The sequence below is a fragment of the Oncorhynchus gorbuscha genome, linkage group LG01 (genome assembly GCF_021184085.1).
Source record: "Oncorhynchus gorbuscha isolate QuinsamMale2020 ecotype Even-year linkage group LG01, OgorEven_v1.0, whole genome shotgun sequence".
NCBI classification, from domain to species: domain Eukaryota; kingdom Metazoa; phylum Chordata; class Actinopteri; order Salmoniformes; family Salmonidae; genus Oncorhynchus; species Oncorhynchus gorbuscha.
In genome coordinates, this window is record NC_060173.1 from 25,188,256 (window position 1) to 25,215,037 (window position 26,782).

At 43.2% G+C, this 26,782-nt stretch overlaps 2 protein-coding genes across 2 annotated transcripts in view; one reads left to right on the forward strand and one right to left on the reverse strand.

Moving 5' to 3' along the window:
• The window catches only part of LOC124035254 (protein BANP-like), a 112,448-nt gene extending 102,431 nt beyond the window's left edge, over positions 1-10,017 (reverse strand). Inside the window, exon 1 of the mRNA XM_046348711.1 lies at positions 9,858-10,017. The gene's annotated coding sequence lies outside the window, so the exon portion shown is untranslated. The remainder of the gene's footprint in view (positions 1-9,857) is intronic.
• The window catches only part of ces2b (carboxylesterase 2b), a 38,116-nt gene continuing 13,618 nt past the window's right edge, over positions 2,285-26,782 (forward strand). Inside the window, exons 1-13 of the mRNA XM_046348683.1 lie at positions 2,285-2,456; positions 3,808-3,997; positions 4,118-4,256; positions 5,492-5,625; positions 6,660-6,813; positions 11,067-11,171; positions 11,334-11,435; positions 13,316-13,459; positions 15,604-15,681; positions 15,770-15,917; positions 17,898-18,044; positions 18,175-18,244; positions 25,692-25,871. Coding sequence (XP_046204639.1) covers positions 2,378-2,456; positions 3,808-3,997; positions 4,118-4,256; positions 5,492-5,625; positions 6,660-6,813; positions 11,067-11,171; positions 11,334-11,435; positions 13,316-13,459; positions 15,604-15,681; positions 15,770-15,917; positions 17,898-18,044; positions 18,175-18,244; positions 25,692-25,871 — 1,670 coding nt within the window. The 5' untranslated portion in view covers positions 2,285-2,377. The remainder of the gene's footprint in view (positions 2,457-3,807; positions 3,998-4,117; positions 4,257-5,491; positions 5,626-6,659; positions 6,814-11,066; positions 11,172-11,333; positions 11,436-13,315; positions 13,460-15,603; positions 15,682-15,769; positions 15,918-17,897; positions 18,045-18,174; positions 18,245-25,691; positions 25,872-26,782) is intronic.

Genomic DNA, 26,782 nt, shown 5'->3' on the forward strand with positions numbered 1-26,782 from the left:
TATTTATGCAAGTCAAATGGAAGCTATTTAAGTTAAGGAAGTATTTTTTAAATGTAAAGTCAATTAAAATGAATAGAAAATAGACTAAGTCAAAAGATACAAAAGGAATTGCAGTGGATTGTAGGCGAGGTCCATGAACAGTTGGTTGTATTCATGCAAGTCATATGGGGTAGAAGCTATGAATTTCCCTCAAAGAATTTCAGTTGACTGAATTGACATTGAAATGACACATAATGCAGTCATTTCAAGCAATGCATAGCCCATGTGAAGTTTCATGTAGTCTACTCACATTAATTTCAAAACATCACAATTTTTGTTGTGGTGTGACATAGGCCTACCTGTTACAATGCAGGCCAAAGGTGCAAGGCAGGCTAATGATGGATCATTAACTGATAGACAAACAATGACAAGTAGTCTATGTACTCTTTTGCATAATAGGGCATAGTACAAAGGTTTAGTTAAGTAAGTGAGTGACAGGTAATCAGCCAGATAGTGTCAGAGCCATCTACAGTGGGGCAAAAAAGTATTTAGTCAGCCACCAATTGTGCAAGTTCTCCCACTTAAAAAGATTAGAGGCCTGTAATTTCCATCATAGGTACACTTCAACTATGACAGACAAAATGAGAAAAAAAATCCAGAAAATCACATTGTAGGATTTTTAAATGAATTTATTTGCAAATTATGGTGGAAAATAAGTATTTGGTCACCTACAAACAAGCAAGATGTCTGGCTCTCACAGACCTGTAACTTGTTCTTTAAGAGGCTTCTCTGTCCTCGACTCGTTACCTGTATTAATGGCACCTGTTTAAACTTGTTATCAGTATAAAAGACACCTGTCCACAATCTCAAACAGTCACACTCCAAACTCCACTATGGCCAAGACCAAAGAGCTGTCAAAGGAAACAAAATTGTAGACCTGCACCAGGCTGGGAAGACTGCACCAGGCTGGGAAGACTGAATCTGCAATAGGTAAGCAGCTTGGTTTGAAGAAATCAACTGTGGGAGCAATTATTAGGAAATGGAAGACATACAATACCACTGATAATCTCCCTCGATCTGGGGCTCCACGACAGATGTCACCCTGTGGGGTCAAAATGATCACAAGAACGGTGAGCAAAAATCCTGACATTCCTGTCTTTCAGGAAATCACGCACAGAACGAGCAGTATCGATGGTGGCATTGTCATGCGGGAGAGTCATGTCAGGTTGAGCCTGCAGGAAGGGTACAACATGAGGGAGGAGGATGTCTTCCCTGTAGAGCACAGCGTTGCGATTGCCTGCAATGACAACAAGCTTAGTCCGATGATGCTGTAACACACCGCCCCAGACCATGACGGACTCCACCTCCAAATCGATCCCGCTCCAGAATACAGGCCTCGGTGTAACGCTCATTCCTTCGACGATAAACACGAATCCGACAATCCCCCCTGGTGAGACAAAACCACGACTCTTCAGTCAAGACCACTTTTTGCCAGTCCTGTCTGGTCCATTGATGGTGGGTTTGTGCCCATAGCAACATTGTTGCTGGTGATGTCTGGTGAGGACCTGTGTGCCCACATGCTACAAGCCCTCAGTCCAGCCTCTCTCAGCCGATTGCGGACAGTCTGAGCACTGATGGAGGGATTGTGTGTTCCTGGTGTAACTAGGGCAGTTGTTGTTGCCATACTGTACCTGTCCCACAGGTGTGATGTTCGGGTGTAGCGATCCTGTGCAGGCAATGTTACATGTGGTCTGCCACTGCGAGGACGATCAGCTGTCCGTCCTGTCTCCCTGTAGCGCTGTTTTAGGCGTCTCACAGTACTGACATTGCAATTTATTGCCCTGGCCAGATCTGTAGTCCTCATGCCTCCTTGCAGGCATGTTCACGAAGATGAGCAGGACGTTGGATTAGTAATTGAAAGGTTGCAAGTTCAAATCCCCAACCTGACAAGGTACAAATCTGTCGTTCTGCCCCTGAACAGGCAGTTAACCCACTGTTCGTAGGCAGTCATTGAAAATAAGAATTTGTTATTAACTGACTTGCCTAGTAAAATAGAATGTGAAACAGTGTTGAAACCCTTTACAATGAAGATATGTGAAGTTATTTGGAATTTTTATGAATTATCTTTGAAAGACGTTTCTTTTTTTGCTGAGTGTACATGCAATTGACATGACCTCAAAGTCATGGCTTTGGTCATTTAAGGACAGCAGCTCACACCAACAATACATTTCCCCACCTTCCCTATTAGGGACAAAGGTAAAGGGCACACCTGTAAGGGTAACTCTATAAAGCCTAAGCAAATACTTTCAGTACTACTCTTTCCCGCATTCTGTTGAGGTCTGTGGTTGCATAACAATAGGTGTGTCGCTGAGCACTCAAATCATTGAATGTTGCGGCCATGAAGGAACCGTCAGGCTTACTGAGACTTTCCCTGTCAATTGGCCTACTATTTCTGTATACTTTGGCCGAATCCAATGGTAAGTAAGCCGATAACAGTCGTCGAAACATTGCATAGGCCAACAACTGTGGTCAGGAAATATAGAAGATACAGGATGTTGCCTAACTACCGTAGGCTGTGTAGCAGATTGATAGTTAAGTTTACACATTATAGGCTCGGGCACAATTACCGTATAACCGTGTAACCGACGGTTATGGATGAAGACTCCATGAAAATAAAATAACCGGAAAAATATACTTTTTTGGGGGGGGGGGGGGGGGGGTCGAATGAACAGCTGACTGAATGACCACTATGCAGCAGCAGCACACATAAAAATAGCATGAATAGAACAGGCTTGGAACCTCTAACCATGGCAATTTGACTGGTAAACTCATTTATACACTCGCAATGACTGCAATAATTTCCATGGTAATGTAGAATGTTAATTAAAATTGTGTTAACTGATGTGACTCCTGCATTATATGCATTAGTGTCTCATCTGAATGCTGATTGGTTAAGAGTGCATTCCCGCCGGTGTCTATTCCAAAAGTTATTTTAATAACACATTTATAATGGGATAGAAATAAGCACAAGGTTTTTGGAGACTTGATTTAGGTAATTCCTGAAATAATATAATAATAATAATATATGCCATTTAGCAGACGCTTTTATCCAAAGCGACTTACAGTCATGTGTGCATACATTCTACGTATGGGTGGTCCCGGGAATCGAACCCACTACCCTGGCGTTATAAGCGCCATGCTCTACCAACTGAGCTACAGAAGGACCACTCCTATCGTTTTTAAATGGATGGTATTCAAGATAACATTTCTGACGTAATAAATATGATCATTAATATGGGTAAATATCATATACATGCAACTGGAAAGGCATTTTAGAATCATTATTAATTAACAAAACATCTGAGAAGTAATTGCTGTCAGTCAAAGTCTCACTTTTTATTTTCATGTGACCATTCTCTGCTCCAATGGAAATTCTGTATCCCTTGAAATATAACCCCCTTATCGTTATTTATGTGTTTTCTTTGTCTAATAGTCCCTAGTTTGACCTTGATTTTCCTCATGCAATAATGTACTTTGTGTTCATGCAATAAAAAAACACATTTTATGCTAGTGCTATGGGTGAGGTACTTTCGACATACTGTGACATATTGCTATAGCACAGATATACAGTATAGACAGAGGGTTACATTCAAAGCCGTTGACATGAGTTGTCCACAAGAATGGTATGAGCTGGATAAACATACTGAATTATACACTTTTAAAGGGAGTTCTGAAACAAATTTTTACTCAATGAAAAGGAGTAACCATACATCCCCCCTGTTTTTCGAAAGTAACACACCTATAACTAACTGCTTAACATCTCAACAGCACCTGTGGTCCAGACCAAACTGGGGGGACTGAGAGGGCAATATGTGAGCGTAAAGGGGAAGGAGACTGTGGTTCAGGCCTACCTGGGTGTTCCGTTTGCCAAACCACCTGTTGGCCCCCTGAGACTGGCCCCGCCCCAGCCTGTGGAGGGATGGGAGGGAGTGAGGGACGCCATCCAGCAGCCTCTCATGTAAGACCCAGCAAGGTCACAAACAAACCATACATCTCAAGTTTCTGGCTATTTGAATAAGGGTTAGACAAACAATGAGATTTAATAAAATCAGACTTCTCAATAAGTTATGTTTTTCAGGTGTTATCAAGACAAACAAATTACAAAAGACCTTTACTCAAATGTGTCCATGACAGTGGAAATCCCAGAGGTGTCAGAAGATTGTCTTTATCTCAACATTTACACTCCAGTTAAACCTGCTGAGAAAACAAGGCTTCATGTAAGTAATATCAGACACTGTTATGCAGGTGAATGAGGACCCAAAAGCGACTTAGCGAAAACAGAGTCTTTATTCCAGTAAAACTCAAGACGAAAACAAAACATGAAAAAACTTAATTCCACTCGTAGTGACGAGGACAGACTGGAGACTCGACCATTGACTGCAGGTTGCCTCGGGAAGGCACCAACCGTAGCAGACTAAGGCACCTGCTACACGCAGCATCTGAAGGAGACAAGACACGACAGGGCGAGACAATGACACAGCACAGCGAACATCATACAAGGATCCGACAGGACAGAAACGGAAAACAAGGGGAGAAATAGGGACTCTAATCAGAGGACAAGATAGGGGACAGGTGTGAAAAGACTAAATGAGAGAGTAGGAGAATGAGGAACAGCTGGGAGCAGGAACGGAACGATAGAGGAGAGAGAGGGAGGGGGAGAGAGAGGGATAGAAAAAAGGGAACGAACCTAATAAGACCAGCAGGGGGAAACGAACAGAAGGGAAAGCATAATGACAAGACAATATAAGACAAAACATGACAGACACATATAGTCAACAGTTGATTGACTTCCCAGTGATGCTGTTGAAACAATATAGAGCTGCGGGCTCCAGAAAGTTAGGTCACACCACGGTAGTGGCAGAATTTAATAATAAAGATGATGTAAGTCGCTCTGGATAAGAGCGTCTGCTAAATGACTTAAATGTAAATGTAATGATATTTCCTGTATTAAGGTAGGCCTACTGGGTTTAAAAAAAAAAATTGTGCTTTAATGTTATTCTCATCAGCGACGCACTTTTTCAATCCAAATTTGTCAGGTGTGTGTAGGCTACTGAAATGTATTATGTTTGAATTGTATTATGATAAATAATCATACTTTTTCAGTCAGTTATCGTAGTGAATGACTCATGCTAAGTGGAATACTTGTCAATGTGCAGTGAAGCTATGCAGGAAATATGTTTTCATCATCAAAGTTAAAGTTATCGTCAAAGTTAACGATAACTGCTATAAACTTCCATATTATCAAAGGCTACAAGGCCACACATAAGCATAGTTCAGCTCAGTAAATATTTATTGTCCATGAAGGGCAATTTGAGTTCAACATAAGATAAGTTAAAAAATACAAAAAAACCTGAAATCATATAATACAACATATGTCCGATGATTAGTGCAAAGTGAATCTAAATGCAGCTGGTATTTACTTTTTTCAGCATGTATTGCTTGTGTTTCTCAGGTCATGGTTTGGATCCATGGTGGCGGATTCGCCATTGGTTCTGCATCAGCATATGATGGTTCTGCTTTGGCTGCATACCAGGATGTGGTTGTAGTGCTGATCCAATACCGTTTGGGATGGCTGGGGTTCTTCAGGTAAGACTGAACTACTACAGAACCACACACAATTGGATATTTTAAAGGGGTATTCCTTGTATATAGCCTCGTTATTGTTTTTGTTGCGTTACGATTTGCTTATTTGTTTTTTTGTCTTAATTGTTTAAACTCTGCACCACTGTATGGGGAATGTGCTCGTAAGTAAGCATTTCGCTGTGAAGTGTACACCTGTTGAATTTGGCACAAAATTTGGTTTGATTTGGATGTGCAGTATTTCACAACTGGTTCCTCACCCTGAAAGTAGTCTATGAACCAGGAGAAACTGTAATCCATGGTTTGCTTTTCTTTAAACAGCCACAACAAATGTCATCTAACTTTAGCCTCCGCTAACTAGAAATCAATGGAACTGAAATGGACAACCGTGCAATTTTCTAAATGTCATGGTCAAATCAACTTCATATGTTTGACATTCCGTAATGGTGATTTGGCCTTTAACATTGCACGGTTGCCCCTATACAAGTGTTGGATTTGTCTCCACTTGAGTTGCTGAACTGATATGTTTGCCATGGCGCAACTGGCTAAGAACATACTGTAGTGTGATTTTGCGAGGCAGGGGATCCAAGTTCAAGTGCCAGTAAGGACTTGTGAGGAAAGAAGCTATACTGTTAAAGGCCCAGTGCAGTCCAAAATGTGTTTTTCTTGTGTTTTGTATCATATTGAACATCAGCTGATGAAACTAACACTGCCAAAGTGTGATCAGTGTTATTTCCTGATAGTTACTGGTTGAAAATAGGGATCCTGAGTGGTGCAGTGGTCTAAGGCACTGCATCTCAGTGCTAGAGGTGTCACAACAGACCCTGGTTTGATCCTGGTTCGATCCTGGGCTGTATCACAACTGGCCGTGATCGGGAGTCCCATAGGGCGGCGCACAATTGGCCCAGCATCGTCCGGGTTAGGGGAGGGTTTGGCAGGGGTAGGCTGTCATTGAAAATAAGAATTTGTTCTTAACTGACTTGTCTAGTTAAATAAAACATGTCACTGTTTTGGGCTTGTTTTCCATCTTTTCCATACAGCACAGGAGACAAGTATGCCCCAGGGAACATGGGACTACTTGACCAGGTGGAAGCCTTGCGGTGGGTCCAGGAGCACATCCACAACTTTGGGGGCGACTCCAAGTCGGTCACCATATTTGGAGAGTCTGCTGGTGGAGCAAGCGTATCGTTACTGGTGAGGATCCACAAACACACACACATACCCAAAATATATGACATATTTAGCAATTTATGTGAACTGTAAAATATAATGCATCAAACATTTTGTCTATAATTTATATATTGTAACTTATTTTACCAAATAATTTTGTATGAAAACATATTTCCATCAATACAGTATATTGCATAATATTTTGAGTGAAATATCAGCCTGGTCTCATAGACTAGACGTAACATAGTAAAAGTAAATCAGGCACACTCAAATTAGTATGATGTGTTCCATTTGGAATGGTTACATAGGACAGAAGGTTACTTCAGGCAAAAATTTATGTTGCAACAAATTGGAATTCATAACATATCATTTTGCAAATCGTAACATATTTTACAAATTGCAATTCCCAATCATACAGTATCATACAAATTCAAATTTGTAACACAGGGGTTGCCAAACTTTTTTGGCCCATGACCCCATTTTGATATCTGAAAATGATCGTGTCCCCACCCATGTGAAAAAATATCAACAACCGATGTTTACTTTTTTATTTGGGGATATGGATACGGACCTTCTCAATGTCAGTGAGCATGGCCGACAGTACGCAACTCATCTCTGCTGTCACATCCAACCTGGATCAATATTTGGTTTGATGCAGGAAAAAGCACTGAATCCAGCTTCACAGATATGAGCTGGTGAAGGGTAGCCTACAATGAATATTATGGTGCTTTCAAGACAACTGGGAACTCTGAAAAATATGAGGTCAAATCATGACGTCAATAATCTTTAGGTTGCAAAGTCGGAGCTCTAGACAGAGTCCCGAGTTCCCTAGTTGGAATTCCGAGTTGGATGTCCGTTCAAAATATTTTTTCTCACCCGGAGCTCGTTTCTTTCCAAGTTCCCAGTTGTATTGAAGGCACTGATGTCTGAGATTTCCGAGTTTCCAGTTGTTTTAAACGCATCGTTAATGCTCAGAGGGAGACTCCTGGCTGTTCCCTTTGAGTCAGGAACAAAAAAGTCCTCCGTAGTGGCCCGTGAATGCTTTGTCTGCAGCAATCGGTCACATGACAGCTCGATCAGCTGTTTGATTTAAATTACTGGAATGTCAAATGAGCCAGGATCACAGTCAAACGGATTGTGAAGTAGGTCCATCCCAAAGTGCTCTTCCAAGCGCTGGAGGTGAGCAGTTATCACTCGTGTGGGACACTTACTGATGATGTTTTCTGTTATTTCATTTTCTATTACATAGAACGTCAACCAAGTCTGGTTTTTTTTTACATCCGATGTGAATTGCAAAAGTTCCTCTCTCAATGAGAAAAATCTTTCCAACTCTCCCCCTCGATAACCACCAAGCCTCGGTGTGAAATAGAACATTATCATGCTCTGATCCTATATCTGCACAATTGTTTGCGAACAGACCTGCGTGCAGTGAATGTGGTTTGATGTAGTTTACAATCGAAGATACCTGCTGCGCTCTTTTTCTGCCAGTTGCTCTCAGTGTATCATACAATGCGTACATATGGCAGAGGGAAACACATTCATAACTAGAGTGCAGAGGCCTGCCTGCCATCCCATGATAGTTGTAGCCCCATCTGTGCAAAAGACCACCATTCAATCCCATATGTGACTCACCACCTGGATTCGGTCTTATGTAACAAAATTTGAAATAGTGTTTTTTTTACATTGGATAAAAGTAGAGACTCTGAGCTACAAAATTGAATATCATATTGCATTGTTGAGGAACAATGGGAAAGTAATTCTGCTTTGAAATATGATACACTTGTAAACTCACTTATGGGAAATGACCTTTGAATGTTTTGGTATCTAGTGAAGAGCTCTTCTTTGTCTACACCCATTCAGCATCCTTCACACCCTCTTAAGCTTTAGCCCCACCCATCTGGTTTCGACGTTAGAGCGTTAAGAGCGCAAAACTTGATGCTCTGGCAGATGATTTATTTACCTATGAACAACATGAAAACAGCCTGCAACAATTTCATTACGCTTCTTTGCAGATCTTTACTGACATCGGCCATATTCAACACGTGATGTAAACTTTAGCTTAAGACATGTAGCTAGCTAGGTAAACAATTAACCTAGCTAGGTAAACAACTTGTAAAATAACACACGTCACGCAACGTTAGTTAATGAGACAGCCAGCTAAAGTTAGCTAGTTAATTAAACAACATTGAACATAGTGCCAAATCATGTTGTTACTACAGTACACGGCATGAATATGCTGGGAGCTAACCACCCAGATTCAATGTTAGCTAGGTAAAGTTAGGCTCTAACTAGTGAAAATAACAGCTGTGGGATATGAATAACAACATCAGCTAGGGAGCCACCATCTAACGTTAGCTAGCTAGCTAACATTACACTTTAGCTTAAGACATGTAGCTAGCTAGGTAAACAATTAACCTAGCTAGGTAAACAACGTGTAACATCACAGGTCACTTAACATTAGCTAACGAGCCAGCCAGCTAACGCCAGGAAGTTAAATAACAATGAACATAGTGACAAATCATGTCGTCCTACACTGCATGAATATGGTGAGAGCTAACCAACCAGGTTCAATGTTTGCTAGCTAACATTAGGCTGTAACTAGTAAAGCAAACAGCTCTGGGATACGAATAACAACGTCAGCTAGGGAGCCAGCCAGCTAACGTTAGCTAGCTAACATTACACTTTAGCTTAAGAAATGTAGCTAGCTAGGTAAACAATGAACCTAGCTTGGCAAACAACGTGTAAAATCACACGTCACGTAACATTTGCTAACGAGCCAGCTATAGTAAGCCAGTTAAACAACAATGAATATAGTGCCAAATCATGTCGTTACTATACTGCATGAATATGCTGGAAGCTAACCAACCAGGTTCAATGTTAGCTAGCTAACATTAGGCTCTATCTGGCAAAGCAAACAGATCTGGGATACGAATAATAACGTCAGCAAGGGAGCCAGCCAGCTAACGTTACCGAGCTAGCTAACAGTACACTTTAGCTTGAAATGAAACCACTTTCTGTGAAACATTTAATATCTGAAAATGTAGCTAGCTAACGCTAGACTATCTTACCTGTGTACATCATCATGCATGATGGACTCGTCTCCCTGTCTTTGATGCCATGCCAAAGTTGCCCTTAGTTTGAAGATGTAATCTGGTGACAGGTATTTTATCCATCTCATACTCTAATTCCACAACTCAAATAGACAGAAGCCTTCTATATGGCTGACCAATCCGAACTCTTCTCTTGGCATGTCCAGCCCACTCATAATCTCAGCAAGTCATGACTAGTGGGAAGGTTTCTGTCGTATTTACAGATGTCATGCAAGTTTGTTGTTAATGCCCATGAAAGTTCACATGTTCGAGAAGGCATTACTGCCAAAAAACGCATTTAGATTAAAAAACATTTTTTACGTTCAAACAGCTCTCCTGTCGTGACTTGCGACATATGCCTAGTTTCATTAATTGGGTCACATATACAATCTGTTTTTCGTTAATATAACCACGCAGCACACTGAACATCCCTTCTGCCGTTTCATGCTCGGGAATCATGAGACAAGACAATATGTCCTCGTGAATAGCATCCACCGACATGTATAGTGAACAAAAGTCAATGCATGGGCATTCCGGCCCTCACAGCTAACAGGAGTTTGAGTCGTTCAGTCAGTTTGCTCTTGATTGCTAGTGACAGTATTAATTATTTGTTTAACGGTGCTATCTGACAAAGGTATTGATGTGAGTTTCTGTACCTCTGCCTCCCCACACATTGTTTTCACCATATCAATTGTGGTAATATCAAAGTCCCTACAATAGTATGTGGTTTCATAGCGAAGAGGACCTAGACATTCATGGTAGGAATGATTCAAGTGCAACGGTCAAGCGCGGCCTTTTCCCATGATCTAAGGGTGCTCTCTGGTTGAATTGTATCTTTTAGATTTGAATCATTTTCATTTCAATTTTTAAGGCTAACCACGTTACAATCATTTTGAGATACAAAGACAATATTATATATATTTTTTTGCATGTATTTTTTTTCTTCAGGAATTTGGAAATTCTCCCATTTTCATATCAGGCAACCACACATGGGTTCTCGGCCCCTAGTTTTCAAACCGCTGTCGTAACATATCATGCGAAATGGATGATGGACATTCCCAAATTAATACATACCATATGAAACGTAACATATCATACTAATTGGAGTGTCCCTGAAATATAGGTTTTATGTTTTGAGACATCACTATCTTGATTAGCTTCTTGATTCTTGTTTTTTTCCATCACTAGCTTCTCTCTCCATTGTCTATTGGTCTGTTCCATGGCGCGATAGCCGAGAGTGGTACCGCAGCAATGAAAATGCTCTTCACTCCTAATCCCCTGCTTGTTGCACAGGTATTTTCAAACTTTCTGTCCACCAAACTCAGTACTCTGAGAGACATAAATAGCATTGCACATATTTAAACGAATGTACTGCCCACTCAATAGTTGTCATCCATCAATGTCCTGATAGTCATTACAACCATGACGATTTATTCTATTGGTCTTGTCTCATAGACAGTGGCAAACCTGATTGGCTGTGAAAGCACCAACACAGTGAAGATGGCAGACTGTGTGAAGAAGTTGACTGCTGATCACATTATGAACTTTCAGAAACAGGTGGGATATCCCGGACAGTATCATATCTTGCCAGGGTTCTAGCTATGTCTTTGGGAATGACACCAATCTTAACATTTGGTTATACTTAGCATCATGTATGAATTGTAATGAATTGTAATGAGGACATGAGAATTGAGAGTACAATTTACAGTGTGAAAATATACTGAGTGTACAAAACATTCAGAACACCATCCTAATATTGAGATTGAGTTGCACCCCCTTCCCTTTTGCCCTCAGAACAGCCTCAATTCATCAGGGCATGAACTCTACAAGGTGTAAAAAGCGTTCCACAGGGATGCTGGCCCATGTTGACTTTAATGCTTCCCACAGTTGTGTCAAGTTGGCTGGATGTCCTTTGGACGGAGGACCATTCTTGATATACACAGGAAACTGTTGAGCATGAAAAACCCAGCAGCGTTGCTGTTCTTGATACAAACCGGTGCGCCTGGTATCAATTACCATACCCCATTCAAAGGCACTTCAATCTTTTGTCTTGCCCATTCAGCCTCTAAATGTAACACATACACAATCCATGTCTCAATTGTCTCAAGGCTTAAAAATCCTTCTTTAACCTGTCTCCTCCCCTTCATATACACGGATTGAAGTGGATTTAATAAGTGCCACCAATTAGGGATCATAGCTTTCTGGATTCACCTGGGAAGTGTGGACTGTTGGACAAGGCTTGAGCAGAGGGGGAATTGATGTTACGGCCAGGGAAAGACGGTCAGTCTGACAGACAGGTCAGACAGACAGGTTCCTTAGCAATAGCCACTCCTCTGAAGGTATCTAGTCCTCCGTGGATGAAAGCATAACACCCACCTGGGTGAGGCCTTAGCAGCTGAAGTGCCAAAGCACACCATACCTCAGCCAGGATCCGGAAAAGTCCCCACTATGAGCCTCATCAGCCTCCCATCTCCACACACAGTCCCTATCCTTACAGGAACTGGCAGGTGAAACAAAAACTGTTAGGTGAAACAAAAAAGCCAACACATTTTTTATTTTGATTTATTTCACCTTTATTTAACCAGGTAGGCTAGTTGAGAACAGGTTCTCATTTGCAACTGCGACCTGGCCAAGATAAAGCATAGCAGTGTGAACAGACAACACAGAGTTACACATGGAGAAAACAATTAACAAGTCAATAACACAGTAGAGAAAAAAGGGGAGTCTATATACAATGTGTGCAAAAGGCATGAGGAGGTAGGCGAATAATTACAATATTGCAGATTAACACTGGAGTGATAAATGATCAGATGATCATGTACAGGTAGAGATATTGGTGTGCAAAAGAGCAGAAAAGTAAATAAATAAAAACTGTGGGGATGAGGTAGGTGAAAATGGGTGGGCTATTTACCAATAGATTATGTACAGCTACAACGCATTAGCTAGCAAGCTACACATTAGCCACTGTTGCAGGACTGTGATGGCAGCTATCTATCCAAGCTAAAAAAAAAAGAGACCTGCCATCACAGTCCTTCAACAGTGAGTCAGCATGCATGTTGTATGTGGTCAAAACTCAGATATGAAAAATAAAAAGTTAAATAAAAAATGCAATGAAAACCGAACTTAATTAATATATACATACAAAACAACCAGCATATTAACATATTCTGCTGTACTGCATTGGGAGGTAGATGAACGAAAACACTGAGCCTAGAAATGTGCATATTGTGACAGGAAATAGGTATGATGTGGATAAAGATTGCATAATAGACTATTATTGTTTCATGAGCATTAGAAGGTAATATCAAAGATTATGATAACCAACTCCCTTTCATTTGGTAATATTTTGCAGCCACATTTTCTAGGGGGCCTTTCCTTGTTTGTAATGTCTTGTAGACATGTTTTTCTCACTTTTGATCAATCTTGTCTTTTTAAAGAATCAAATGCTATTCTTTGGTGTGACTGCTGACGGGCTGTTCTTGTCCAAATCGGCGATGGAGATTTCTCAAAACCATGAGATGCACAAGGTGCCGTTTATGACTGGAACCAATGACAACGAAGGTGGCTGGCTTTTAGCAAAGGTGAGTTGATTTTGAAAGACGATTGAAATTTGTTTCAACAATCAATGCTAGATGTTAGGCTGATGAAAACGGTCTCTCAGTAATTTTTTTTCTCAAAGTTTTATGGAAAATGTGATTTAGTGACACAGGAGAAAGAATAGTAGTTACAAATAGCCTAAGATTAATAGCATTTATATTGTCAAAGTGAAAGCATTCAATGAACCCTAATGGTGAGGAGTGGATATAATCCTGTGACATCCTCAGCTTTAGTGCTATGCTACATATACTGAACAAAAATATAAACCAATATGTAAAGTGTTGGTCCTATGTTTCATGAGCTGAAATAACATTTCACAGATATTTTCCATATGCACAAAAAGCTTATTTCTCTCATATTCTGTGCACAAATTTGTTTATATCCCTGTTAGTGAATATTTCTCCATTGCCAAGATAATCCATCCACCTGACGAGTGTGGTATATCAAGAAGCATGATCATTACGCAGGTGCACCGTGTACTGGGCTCAATAAAAAGCCACTCTAAAATGTGCAGTTTTGTCACACAACACAATGCCACATATGTATCATGTTTTCAGGGAGCATGCAATTGGCATGCTGTTATGACTTCTATGAATGGTGGGTGGAGGTACGTGGATCTTTTATTCCAATGACAGCGGACAAACGGACATGCAAAACACAAGGGCGCATGAAACAACCCGTCAAAATAAACAGGACAAAACTGTCCGGAAAAATAGAGATCACAATAATCAACCAACACCATAAAACAGAGAACAAGCCCGCACAATAACCAGCGGGCCTAGTGCCCTTAAATAGCCTACAAACAAAACTAAACTCAAAACAGGTGTAACCAATTAGACCCAACTAACAGAAACAAAAGGAAAGGGAATCGATGGCAGCTAGTAGGCCGGCGACAACGACCATCTTCGGCGGGATTCGTGACACATGCTGAGTGCAGGAATGTCCACCAGAGCTGTTACCAGAGAATTGAATATTCATTTCCATGTCCAATCAGCCACATGTAACCACACAGACCACATGTAACCACGCCAGCCTAGGACCTCCATATCCGGCTTCTTCAACTGCGGGATCATCTGAGACCAACCACCCGGCAGCTGAGGAAACTGTGGGTTAGTTCAACCAAATAATTTCTGCACAAACTGTCAGAAATCATCTCAGGGAAGCTCATCTGCATGCTACTCATCCTCACCAGGTTCTTGACCTGACTGCAGTTTGGCATCATAACTGACTTCAGTGGGCAAATGCTCACCTTCAATGGCCACTGGCACGCTGGAGAAGTGTGCTCTTCACAGATGAATCCCGGTTTCCACTTTACAGGGCAGATGGCAGACAGCGTGTATGGCGCTGTGTGGGTGAGCGGTTTGCTGATGTCAACATTGCAAACAGAGTGCCCCATGGTGGTGGTGGGATTATGGTATGGGCAGGCATAAACTATGGACAACAAACAGAATTGGTATCTGTGACCAACAGATGCATATCTGTATTCCCAGTCATGTTAAATACATAGATTAGGGCCTAATTAATTTATTTCAATTAACAGATTTCCATATAAACTGTAACTCAGTAAAATCATTGAAATTGTTGCATTTATATTTTTGTTCAGTGCAGTTTGACTCTGGTTTAGACACATCGCTTGCTCAATGCTTGCAGAACCCACATTTTATTTTATCTTCCATTTACATTATTGCATGATTTACGCATCAAGTGTATGTACCATATTAAGATCATACTGGATAAATTCACAACTTGAAATGGTGCTATTGAATCAGATCATTTTCAGCGGTGCGACTGGTATGTACATTGTCAAGCAGGTGGTCACATGTGTTCACGAGGCAGAGTACCCTAGTTCAAGCCTAGTCAGAGGCAAGTTGAGGGAGGAAGCAAAGCTGTTAAACTAGAACAGTGATGCCAGTTACACGCACGCATCTCAGGGTTAGGATTACGCTCATGGTGGAGTTAATAGATTAAAGAATAAAATGACTAAATGACTAACTATCTGAATGAAATTCCCCCATTAACGTATTATTGCCAAAGATGACATGATTTATTAAATTGTAAGGCTTTGTACTCCTCTTTTTCTCTTTAAAGAGTGATTTTTAGAAAAGTAGTAACGTGTTTTCTCCCATAGTTCTTTGCTCCTCCAGGTTGGGAGGATGGAGTGGACCGGGTGAAGGTCATACCCATGATGGCCATCTTCTACCCAGATGTAAGAAAAAAGCACACCAGATGATATTGTCTAACTACTGATGACAATACATGCTGTGGCTACACTGAATGGTTGTTGTCTCCTTCAGCCCAAGGATCAGTGGATAACTGAGCTAATAGCAGATGAATACCTGGGAACCTCTGGAAATCGGGTGAAAAACCGTGATGGGTTCACTGAGCTGCTTGGGGACATTATGTTCACCATTCCTGCCCTCCAAATGGCAAACTTCCACAGAGGTAAGAGCACTAGGGCCCATAGAGTTCAGGATTAGAACTGGTACAGTGCATTCGGAAAGTATTCAGACCCCTTGACTTTTTCCACATTTGTTACGTTACAGCCTTATTCTAAATCGATTAAATATCAATCTACACACAATATTATAACACATTTTTTTGTTGTTGCAAATTTCTTAAAAATAAAAACAACTGGGGGCCTCCTGAGTGGTGCAGCGGTCTAAGGCACTCCATCGCAGTGCTTGAGGCGTCACTACAGACCCAGGTTCAATCCTGGACTGTGTCACAACCAGCCGTGACCAAGAGTCCCATAGGGCGGCACATAATTGGCACAGTGTCGTCCGGGTTAGGGGAGGGTTTGGCCGGGGGGCTTTACTTGACCCATCGAGCTCTTGCAACTCCTTGTGGCGGGCCAGGCGCCTGCAGGCTGTCTTCGGTCGTCAGTTTAATGGTTTTTCCTCCGACACATTGGTGTGGCTGGCTTCCGGGTTAAGCGGGCGAGTATTAAAAAGCGTGGTTTGGCGGGTCATGTTTCAAAAGACGCATGACTCAACCTTCGCCTCTCCCGAGCCAGTTAGGGAGTTGCAGTGATGAGACACGATTGTAATTGAATCACAATTGGAGTCCACCTATGGTAAATTCAATTGATTAGACATGATTTGTAAAGGCACATACCAGTCTATATAAGGTCCCACAATTGACAGTGCATGTCAGAGTAAAAACCAAGCCACGAGGTTGAAGGAATTGTCCGTAGAGCTCAGAGACAGGATTGTGTCGAGGCACGGATCTGGGGAAGGGTACCAAAACATTTCTGCATTGTTGAAGGTACCCAAGAACACAGTGGCCTCCGACATGCTTAAATGGAAGAAGTTTGGAACCACCAAGACTCTTCCAAGAGCTGGCCACCCGGCCAAACTGAGCAATCGGGGGAGATGGGCCTTGGTCAGGGCGGTGACCAAGAACCCAATGGTCACTCAGACAGAGCTCTTGAGTTCCTCTGTGGAGATGGGAGAACCTTCCAGAAGGACAACCATCTCTGCAGCACTCCACTAATCAGGCCTTTATGGTAGAGTGGTCAGACGGAAGCCACTTCTCCGTAAAAGGCACATGACAGCCTGCTTGGAGTTTGCCAAAAGGCACCTTAGAGGACTCTCAGACCATGAGAAACAAGATTCTCTGGTCTGATGCAACCAAGATTGAACTCTTTGGCCTGAATGCCAAGTGTCACGTCTGGAGGAAACCTAGCACCATCCCTACGGTGAAACATGGTGGTGGCAGCATCAAGATGTGGGGAAGACACTGGGTGACTAGTCAGGATCAAGAGACATAGGAACAAAGCAAAGTACAGAGAGATCCTTGATGAAAACCTGCTCCAGAGTGCACAGGACCTCAGACTGGGGCAAAGGTTCACCTTCGAACAGAACAATGACCCTAAGCACACAGCCAAGACAAGGCAGGAGTGTATTCGGGACAAGTCTCTGAATGCCCTTGAGTGGCCCAGCCAGAGCCCGGACTTGAACCCGATCGAACATCTCATGCCCTGAAAGTAGTTGTGCAGCGACGCTCCCCTTCCTACCTGACAGAGCTTGAGAGAGTCTGCAGACAAGAATGGGAGAAACTCCGGTGTGCCAAGTTTGTAGCATCATACCCAAGACGAGTCAAGGCTGTAATCGCTGCCAAAGTTGCTTCAATGTTTTTTTCATTTATTTTTATTTTTATACATTTACCTATAAAAATTATTAAAAACTGCTTTTGTTTCGTCAGTGTGGAGTATTGTGTGTAAATTGATGAGGGGAAAAAAATCATTTTAATCCATTTTAGAATAAGGCTGCAATGTAGCAACATGTCAAAAAGTGAGCGGGTCTGAATACTTTTCGAATGCACTGTATATCAGAAATCACATTCTGAGGTCTCCGTACAGAATTCAAGTCTATTTCCAGAGGCCAATTAACCTAAATGTTACTGTCTTATCCCACACAACAGATGCAGGTGTGCCTGTGTACCTGTATGAGTTCCAGCAAACTCCCAGCATGCTTAAGAAGATGAGGCCGAGTTTTGTTGGGTCTGACCACGGAGATGAGCTTATGTTTGTTTTTGGAACCTGCTTCACATCACATTTTATAATGGATGGTAAAGGAATTAACCTCAACCTTGAATCTAATCTGCATGTCATCAATCCAGTTCCCCAAGTTCTCCATAAATACTCTATTTCATACAATCACTCACCACTCATCACTCAACTACTCACTCTTTTTCTCAGGTTGTGCAGAGAAAGATGAACAACTAAGCAGAATCATGATGAGTTACTGGGGTAACTTTGCTCGTACAGGGTAAAGAACTGTTTTTCATCAGTTTACAGAACATAAAGTGGCGGCTAAATATATTTGCACTCGTTCACTTTTCTTAAATAATTTGCATTTCTTCTAAAATAAGTAGAAATTAAAGGAAAGAATTGGATCTCCACACATTCTTATTGGATTTTCAACATTGCAGAACCAATGTAGTTTTGAGGAACTTAAGTTTAAAATTAAAATTGAGTAAGGAAACCAAAAGGCAAGGACAAAATTATTTGCATCCAATAGCTTATACTTGGTTACGCAGGCTTTGGCCATGTTTACTGCTGACAAACACTTTTGTAACCACAGTCGCGTCAGTTCAGCTAAACCTGGGTATGGCAAAGGGGGGTGTGAGGGAAGTTGAAGCTCAGTGACTGCATTTCGACACAATTTAAAAACTAAAAAATGCTATTTGGGGAACAGCAAAAAACTTAATTGATCCCAGCCATTAATTATCACCGCAATATTAGGTTTAAGGTCTGTGGAACGGCATATACAATATAAAGCACTGCTCAACCTCATCATAAATTGGCTCATTTACTTGTGGAACGTCACATAAAATGCAACGTGAAATAAATACACGCTGTCACAAGAACGCTGACTTCAAATGCTGACATCTGCCACTGTTTACCAAGAGAGTTTTCATCTATATTTTTCGTAGCTGTCTATTTACCACCACAAACCGATGCTGGCACGAAGACCGCACTCAACGAGCTGTATAAAGCCATAAGCAAACAAGGAAATGCTCATCCAAAGGCGGTGCATTTGACCTCATTTCTACCACCATGTTACACGTGCACTCTAGACCACCTTTACTCCACACACAGTGATGGGTACATAGCTCCCCCTCACCCTCCATTTGGCATTTCTGACCATATCCTCCTGATTCCTGCTTACACTCATCAGATGTGTCAGGGCTTGCAAACTATTACAGACTCCAAAGGGAAGTGCAGCAGTGAGCTGCCCAGTGTCACGAGCCTACCAGATGAGCTAAATTACTTCTATGTGTGCTTCGAGGAAAGCAACACTGAAGCATGCATGAGAGCACCAGCTGTTCCGGACATCTGTGTGATCACGCACTCCGTAGTCGATGTGAGCAAGACCTTTAAACAGGCCAACATTCACAAAGCCGCAGGGCCAGACGGATTACCAGGACATGTACTCCGAGCATGCGCTGACCAACTGTGTATTCAAGTGTCTTCACTGACATTTTCAATCTGTCCCTGACCGAGTCTGTAATACCAACATGTTTCAAGCAGGCCATAGTTCCTGTGCCATAGTTCCTGTGCCCAAGAACACTAAGGTAACCTGCATAAATGACTACCGACCCGTAGCACACACATCTGTAGTCATGAAGTGCTTTGAAAGGTTGGCCATTGCTCATAACACTATTATCTCAGAAAAACCCAAGACCCACTCCAATTTGCATAGAGCCCCAACAGACCCACAGATGATGCAATCTCTATTGCACTCCACACTGCCCTTTCCCAACTGGACAAAAGGGACACATACGTGAGAATGCTATTCATTGACTACAGCTCAGCGTTCACCATAGTGCCCTCAAAGCTCATCACTAAGCTAAGGACCCTGGGACTAAACACCTCCCTCTGCAACTGGATCCTGGACTTCCTGAGGGGCCGACCCCAGGTGGTAAGGGTAGGTAACAACACATCCGTCACGCTGATCCTCAACACGGGGCCACTCAGTGGTGCGTGCTCAGTCCCCTCCTGTTCTCCCTGTTCACCCATGACTGCATGGCCAAGCACGACTCCAACACCATCATCAAGTTTGCAGATTACACAACAGTGGTAGGCCTGATCACCAACAACAATGAGAGCCGATGGGTAGGGGGTCAGAGACTTGACCCTGTGGTGCAAGGAGAACAACCTTTCCCTCAACATGATCAAGACAAAGGAGATGATTGTGGAAGTACAGAAAAAGGAGGGCCGAGCACACCCCCATTCTCATTGACTGGGCTGTAGTGGAGCAGGTTTGGAGCTTCAAGTTCCTTGGTGTCCACATCACCAACTAACTGTCATGGTCCAAACACACCAAGACAGTCAGGAAGAGGGCATGACAACACCTATTCCCCCTCAGGAGACTGAAAGATTGAAAGATTTGGCATAGGTCCTCAGACCCTGAAAAAGTTCTACAGCTGCACCATCGAGAGTATCCTCACAACTGCTCGGCCTCTTAGTGCGTATGGCCCAGTATATCACTGGGGCCAATCTTCCTGCCATCCAGCATCTCTATACCAGGCGGTGTCAAGAGGAAGGCCCTAAAAATCACCAAAGACTCCAGCCACCCTAGTCATAGACTGTTCTCTCTGCTACCGCACGGCAATCGGTACCAGAGCACCAAGTCTAGGTCTAAGAGGCTTCTAAACAGCCTCTACCCCCAAACCATAAGACTCCTGAACAGCTAACCGAATAGCTACCCGGACTATTTGCATTGACACCCCCCCCCCCACACACACACACACACACATTTTGACGCTGCTTCTACTCTCTGTTTATTATCTATGCATAGTCACTGTAACTCTACCTACATGTACCTCAATTACCTCGACTAACCTGTGCCCATTATCCCAGTTTACTGTTTACTTCAGTTTATTTAGTAAATACTTTCTTAACACTTATTTTTTATAAAAACTGCATTGTTGGTTAAGGGCTTCTAAGTAAGCATTTCACTGTAAGGTTGTATTCAGCGCATGTGACAATTACAATTTGATTTGATTGCTCGTCTTAATATTTATATATTTCTTAATTCCATTATTTTACTTTTTTAGATTTGTGTGTATTGTTGTGTATTGTTTGACATGACTGCACTGTTGGATCTTGGAACACAAGCATTTTGCTACACCCGCAATAACATCTGATAAATATGTGTAAGTAAACATTAACATTTTATTTTATTTGACCTTTCTAATGGAAGTTTGTCCCACTCTTCAGCATCAAACTGCACCAGGTGTTTCAAGTAGGTTTGCCAACAGGTGGCACAAGAAAGGTTCGATAATGCTTTAGGGTGGATTTTCTGCCTCTGGTACTGGGGCCTTGAACGTGTGCAAGGCATCATGAAATCAGCAGATTATCAATGTATTTTGGAGTCCAATATTCAACCCAGTGTCCACAAAACCTGGACTCTGTCAAAGGTTTTGGGTCTTCCAGCAGGACAAGGACCCCAAACATTTTAAAAAGTACCCAAGAATGGTTCAAGATGAAATGCTAGACTGTTCTGGAGTGGCCAAAGCTGAGTCCAGATCTGAATCCCATCGAAAACCAATGACGAGATCTGAAAACAGCAGATGTTGGAGGGTACCCCTGAAACATTGCAGAATTGGAGCAGTTTGCAGCTGAAGAACGAGGCAAACATCCATTAGAAAGGTGCAGCGAGCTCATTGATGGCTACAAGAAGTGTTTGTCAGCAGTTATCTTGGCCAAAGACTGAGCCACCAGGTATTAGCTTTTCTTTCTTTTCTAAATGAAAATTGTGAAGTTAAGTTTCAAAAACCGAAATTGATTCTGCAATGTTAAAAATCCAAGATGCAATGTGTAGAGACCAAATTATTGTCATGGTTTCTCCGGGCACCAGAGGGCGGCAGAGACTGCCCTAGAGACTTTTTTGTTACTCTGGTGTTGCTTATGATTTCGTTATGATTTCCCTTTTAGAAGAGGTGTGTTTTCTGTCCTTGTTTGCAGAAGCTTGATTTTGGTTGCCCCATGTGTTTGTCGCCTGAGTAAGTTTTCTAGTCCTTGTCCTGCTATTTTTAAAGAATTTTTGTGATCCTTCTGTTACCTTATTTTCAGTAACGTATTTACGTTTATCCTAAACCATTGGTTTCCTCATCTGGTCCAGTCTCTGCACCTGGGTCCAACCCCACCATGTCACTGCAAGATTCTGCTCCATCATGGACCCAGTGGAGATCAACCATATTAAAGAGGTCATAACCCACCAAGGAGCACTGTTGAGAAGACAACAAGAACAACTCTCCCAGATCTCTGAGACCCTCCGGGCACTCACCGATTCCTTCCATCCACGGCACACCCCCAACCCAGGAGGAGCCAATGCCCAAGTCTCATCGCCCAGTGCTACAGGCGTTGCGGTAGTTCCTCCAAGGAACCTGCACCGGGATCCCAAGATCCCAGCCCCTGAGCAGTATGACGGCCACCCAGGAAGATGTAAGAGTTTCCTCACTCAGTGCTCTCTGGTGTTCGAGCTACAGTCCTCCTTGTTCCACACTGATCGGGCCATGATTGCCTACATCCTCTCTCTGCTCTCAGGCAGGGCCCTGCCATGAGCAACGGCCATGTGGGAACAGCAACCACCATCCTGCAGCTCCATATTAGCCTTAAATGCTGAGCTGCGTCAAGTCTACCACCCAGTCGGCGGAAGAGAAGCAGCAAGCCGACTGTTCAGACTCCGCCAAGGGGCCAGACCAGCGGCTGCCCCACCGGACTCAGCATTGAGGAAAGGGAAAGTTGTTCAACTGAATGCCTTCAACTGAAATGTGTGTTCCGCATTTAACCCAACCCCTCTGAATCAGAGAGGTGTGGGGGGCTGCCATAATTGATATCCACATCCTCAGCGCCCGGGGAACAGTGGGTTAACTGCCTTGCTCAGAGGCAGAATGACAGATTTGTACCTTGTCAGCTCAGGGATTCGATCCCGCAACATTTCGATTACTGACCCAAAGCTCTAACCACTAAGCTACCTGCCGAGCCAATGCAACTGGGACGCAAATGCCTGAGCACACAAGAGCATGACAGGTGAGTGCACGAAGGCTGCTGCCTCTACCGCAGAGGTCGCGGTCAACTCCGTGCTACATGCCCAGAGCTGACAGGAAACGCCAGGACAAGGGGAGACCCTGACTAGCTGTTCGGTTACTTCTCGGTTACCCAGTCACTGTCTGTTACTTTCTGCAATCCTCCACTGGGACAACCGTCAGCAACAGATTCAAGCTTTCGTGGACTCCGGGGTCACAGATAACTTCCTTGATGAATACTTTGAATTACAAATCTCCTGAGTGAAATGTCCCATCCCTCTGCAGAGCCCTCAATGGACGCCCCATTGCCTCTGACCAGGTGGAATATCAGAGTCCATTCTACTGCAAGTTGGGGTGAATCACTCAGACTCTTAGTTTTCTTTTGATAACGGCTTCCAAGAACCCCCTTATCCTAGGGTACCCCCTGGCTAACGCTACATAACCCACTATTTTCCTGGTCCAAGGGTCACCTACTAGACTGGGCTAAGGACTGCCAAGACTAAATGTCTCAGACCTCCACCAACAGCCTCACTGTGTTCTCCTGCATCCATTGAAGACCAAGACTTCTCCTCTCTCCCTCCTGAATACTTGGACCTACAATCAAGAATCGTTACCCCCTACCCCTGATGTCCGCTGCCTTGGAGTTGGCCCAATTGGCCCAATTCTTCACCAAATCGGACCTCCAGAACGCTTACAATCTGGTGAGAATCACCCCTAGTGGCCATTAGGAGTATTTAGTCATGCCCTTCGGATTATCAAACTCACCGGCAGTCTTTCAAGCATTGGTCAATGACACTCTTAGGGATATGTTGAATCGGTTTGTTTTTGTTTACCTCGATGAGATCCTGATCTTCTCCAAGACCCTTCTGGAACACATACTGCATGTTCGCCAAGTCCTGAGATGCCTCCTGCAGAGTCAACTATATGTCAAGATACAGAAGCATGAGTTCCACATATCCCAAGTTTCCTTCCTGGGTCACATTATCTCTACTGCAGGCATCCAAATAGATCCCATTAAGATTGAGGCGGCCGCCGACTGGTCCCCTGCCATCTCACTCAAGCAGGTCCAGCGGTTCCTCAGGTTTGCCTATTTTTACAGGCATTTTATACACAACTTTGGTGCGGTGGCAGCGCCTCTCAAGGTCCTAACCCGTAAGTCCCAGAACAGTTTTCGCTGGACCCCGAGGCTGACAGGGCATTCATGGAGCTCAAGGAATGTTTCACCTCTGGACCCATCCTCGTTCATCCTGATCCGACTTGTCCCTTTGTGGTAGAGGTGCACGCCTCGGACACCGGAGTGGGGGCGGTCCTTTCACAGCAGAACTAGGAGGACAAGGAACTGCAACCATGACCCTTTCTCTCCGAACGGTTCTCGCCAGCGGAACGCAACTACTATGTAGGCAACCGGGAGCTCTTGGCAGTTAAGTGGGCCCTTGAGGGGTGGAGACACTGGTTGGAGGGGGCACCTCATCCTTTTGTGATCTGCACGGACCATAAGAACTTGATCTCCATTCAAGAAGCCAAGAGGTTGAACGCTCGCCAGACTAGGTGGGCTCTGTTTTTTAACAGGTTTGATTTCTCACTAGCCTATCGCCCGGGATCCAAGAATCAGAAAGCAGACGCCCTGTCCTGCCAACATGATGTCTCTAACAAGGAGAGGGACACTGAGTCCATCATCCCCAGCTTATGCATTGTGGCCCCTGTGATATGGAGTATTGAGACCATGGTCCGACAAGCCCAGACCTGAGAATCTGACCCCGGCAGGGGACCCACTAACAGACTTTACATTCCGCACTCAGCCCAGTCCTGAGTACTACAATGGGGACACTCCTCTAAATTAACTGGGCATCCAGGGGTTAATTGGACACTAGAGTTCCTGAGGCGGAAATAATGGTGGCCCAACATCAATGAGGATGTGAGATCCTTTGTTGCGGCCTGTTCCATCTGTGCCCAAAGCAAGTCTTCACGTCAGTGACCAGCCGGGTTGCTCCAACCTCTGCCCATCCCCAGCCGGCCCTGGTCTCATCTGTCGGGAGATTTTATCACTGGGCTACCTCCATCTCAAGGGCTTACAACTATCCTGGTGGTCGTCGATCGGTTCTCCAAGGCAGCCCATTTCATCGCCTTACCCACGTTGCCATCAGCGAAGGAGACCGCTGATCTCATGATTACCCATGTCTTTCGACTACACGGACTTCCCCAGGACATTGTCTCAGATCGGGGACCCAGTTTGTCTCATGGTATTGGAAGACCTTCTGCTCTCTGTTGGGGGCATCTGTGAGTGTCTTCTCTTCACCGGTGAGTCTCTCCTTTGTTGTTTTTTCAGTATTACTGTGATCCTTCTGTTACCTTATTTTTAGTAAAGTATTCACGTTTATCCTAAACCATTGATTCCTCATCTGGTCCATTCTCTGCACCTGGGTCCAACTCCAAAACGTCACAATTATTTTTTTCAAATTCTAACTTATTTGACAAGAACTATGGAACTATTTAAGAAAAGTGTAAGGGTGCTAATATATTTTGCTGCCACTGTATCTGTAGAACCAAATGAATTTGTAGGAACAGAGTATTATTTACAATTGTGTGTGTGTGTGTGTGTGTGTGTGTGTGTGTGTGTGTGTGTGTGTGTGTGTGTGTGTGTGTGTGTGTGTGTGTGTGTGTGTGTGTGTGTGTGTGTAGGTCTCCTAATGGGGCCGGCCTGGTTCAGTGGCCACAGTATGGACTAGAAGGACATTACCTGGGGATAGGGCTGGAGCAGGTACCTGGTCAACACCTGAAGAGGGACCGCTTCACCTTCCTGACACAGACTGTTCCTGAGAAACTACGTTTGGGTCGAGAGAAGATGGAGCAAAGTGATCTGTAGGGTGCCATTCTTTTATTTATGTTAATTTACGGTGGATTCAGAAAGTATTCAGACCCCTTCCCTTTTTCCACCTGTTGTTATGTTACAACCTTATTCTAAAATGCATTAAATAAAAAAATGTCCTCATCAATCTACACACAATACCTCATAATGACAAAGCGAAAACAGGATTTTTAAAAAGTTTGGTAGAGAAATATCTTATTTACATAAGTATTCAGACCCTTTGCTATGAGACTCGAAATTGAGCGCAAGTAAATTCTGTTTCCATTGATCATTCTTTAGATGTTTCTACAACTTGATTGGAGACCACCTGTGGTAAATTCAGGTGATTGGACATGATTTGGAAAGACACACCTGTCTATATAAGAACCCACAATTGACAGTGCATGTCAGAGCAAAAACCAAGCCATGAGGTCAAATGAATTTTGCTAGAGCTCAGAGAGATCTTGATGAAAACCTGTTCCACAGTGCTCAGGACCTCAGACTTGGGTGAATGTTCACATTCCAACAGGACAATGACCCTAAGCACACAGCCAAGACAACGCAGGAGTGGCCTCGGGACAAGTCTCTGAATGTCCTTGAGTGGCCCAGCCAGAGCCTGGATTTTAACCCGATCGAACATCTCTGAAAAGACCTGAAAATAGCTGTACAGTGACGCTCCCCATCCAACTCTGCAGAGACGAATAGGAGAAAATACAGGTGTGCCAATCTTGTAGCGTCAAAGCCAAGACTTGAGGCTGTAATCGCTGCCAAAGGTGCTTCAACAAAGTACTGAGTAAAGGGTCTGAATACTTATGTAAATGTGATATTTTTTATGTTTTCTTTTTTATAAATGTGCAAAAATGTCAACCTGTTCTTTGCATTGTCATTATGGGTTATTGTGTGTAGGTTTTAATCCATTTTAGAA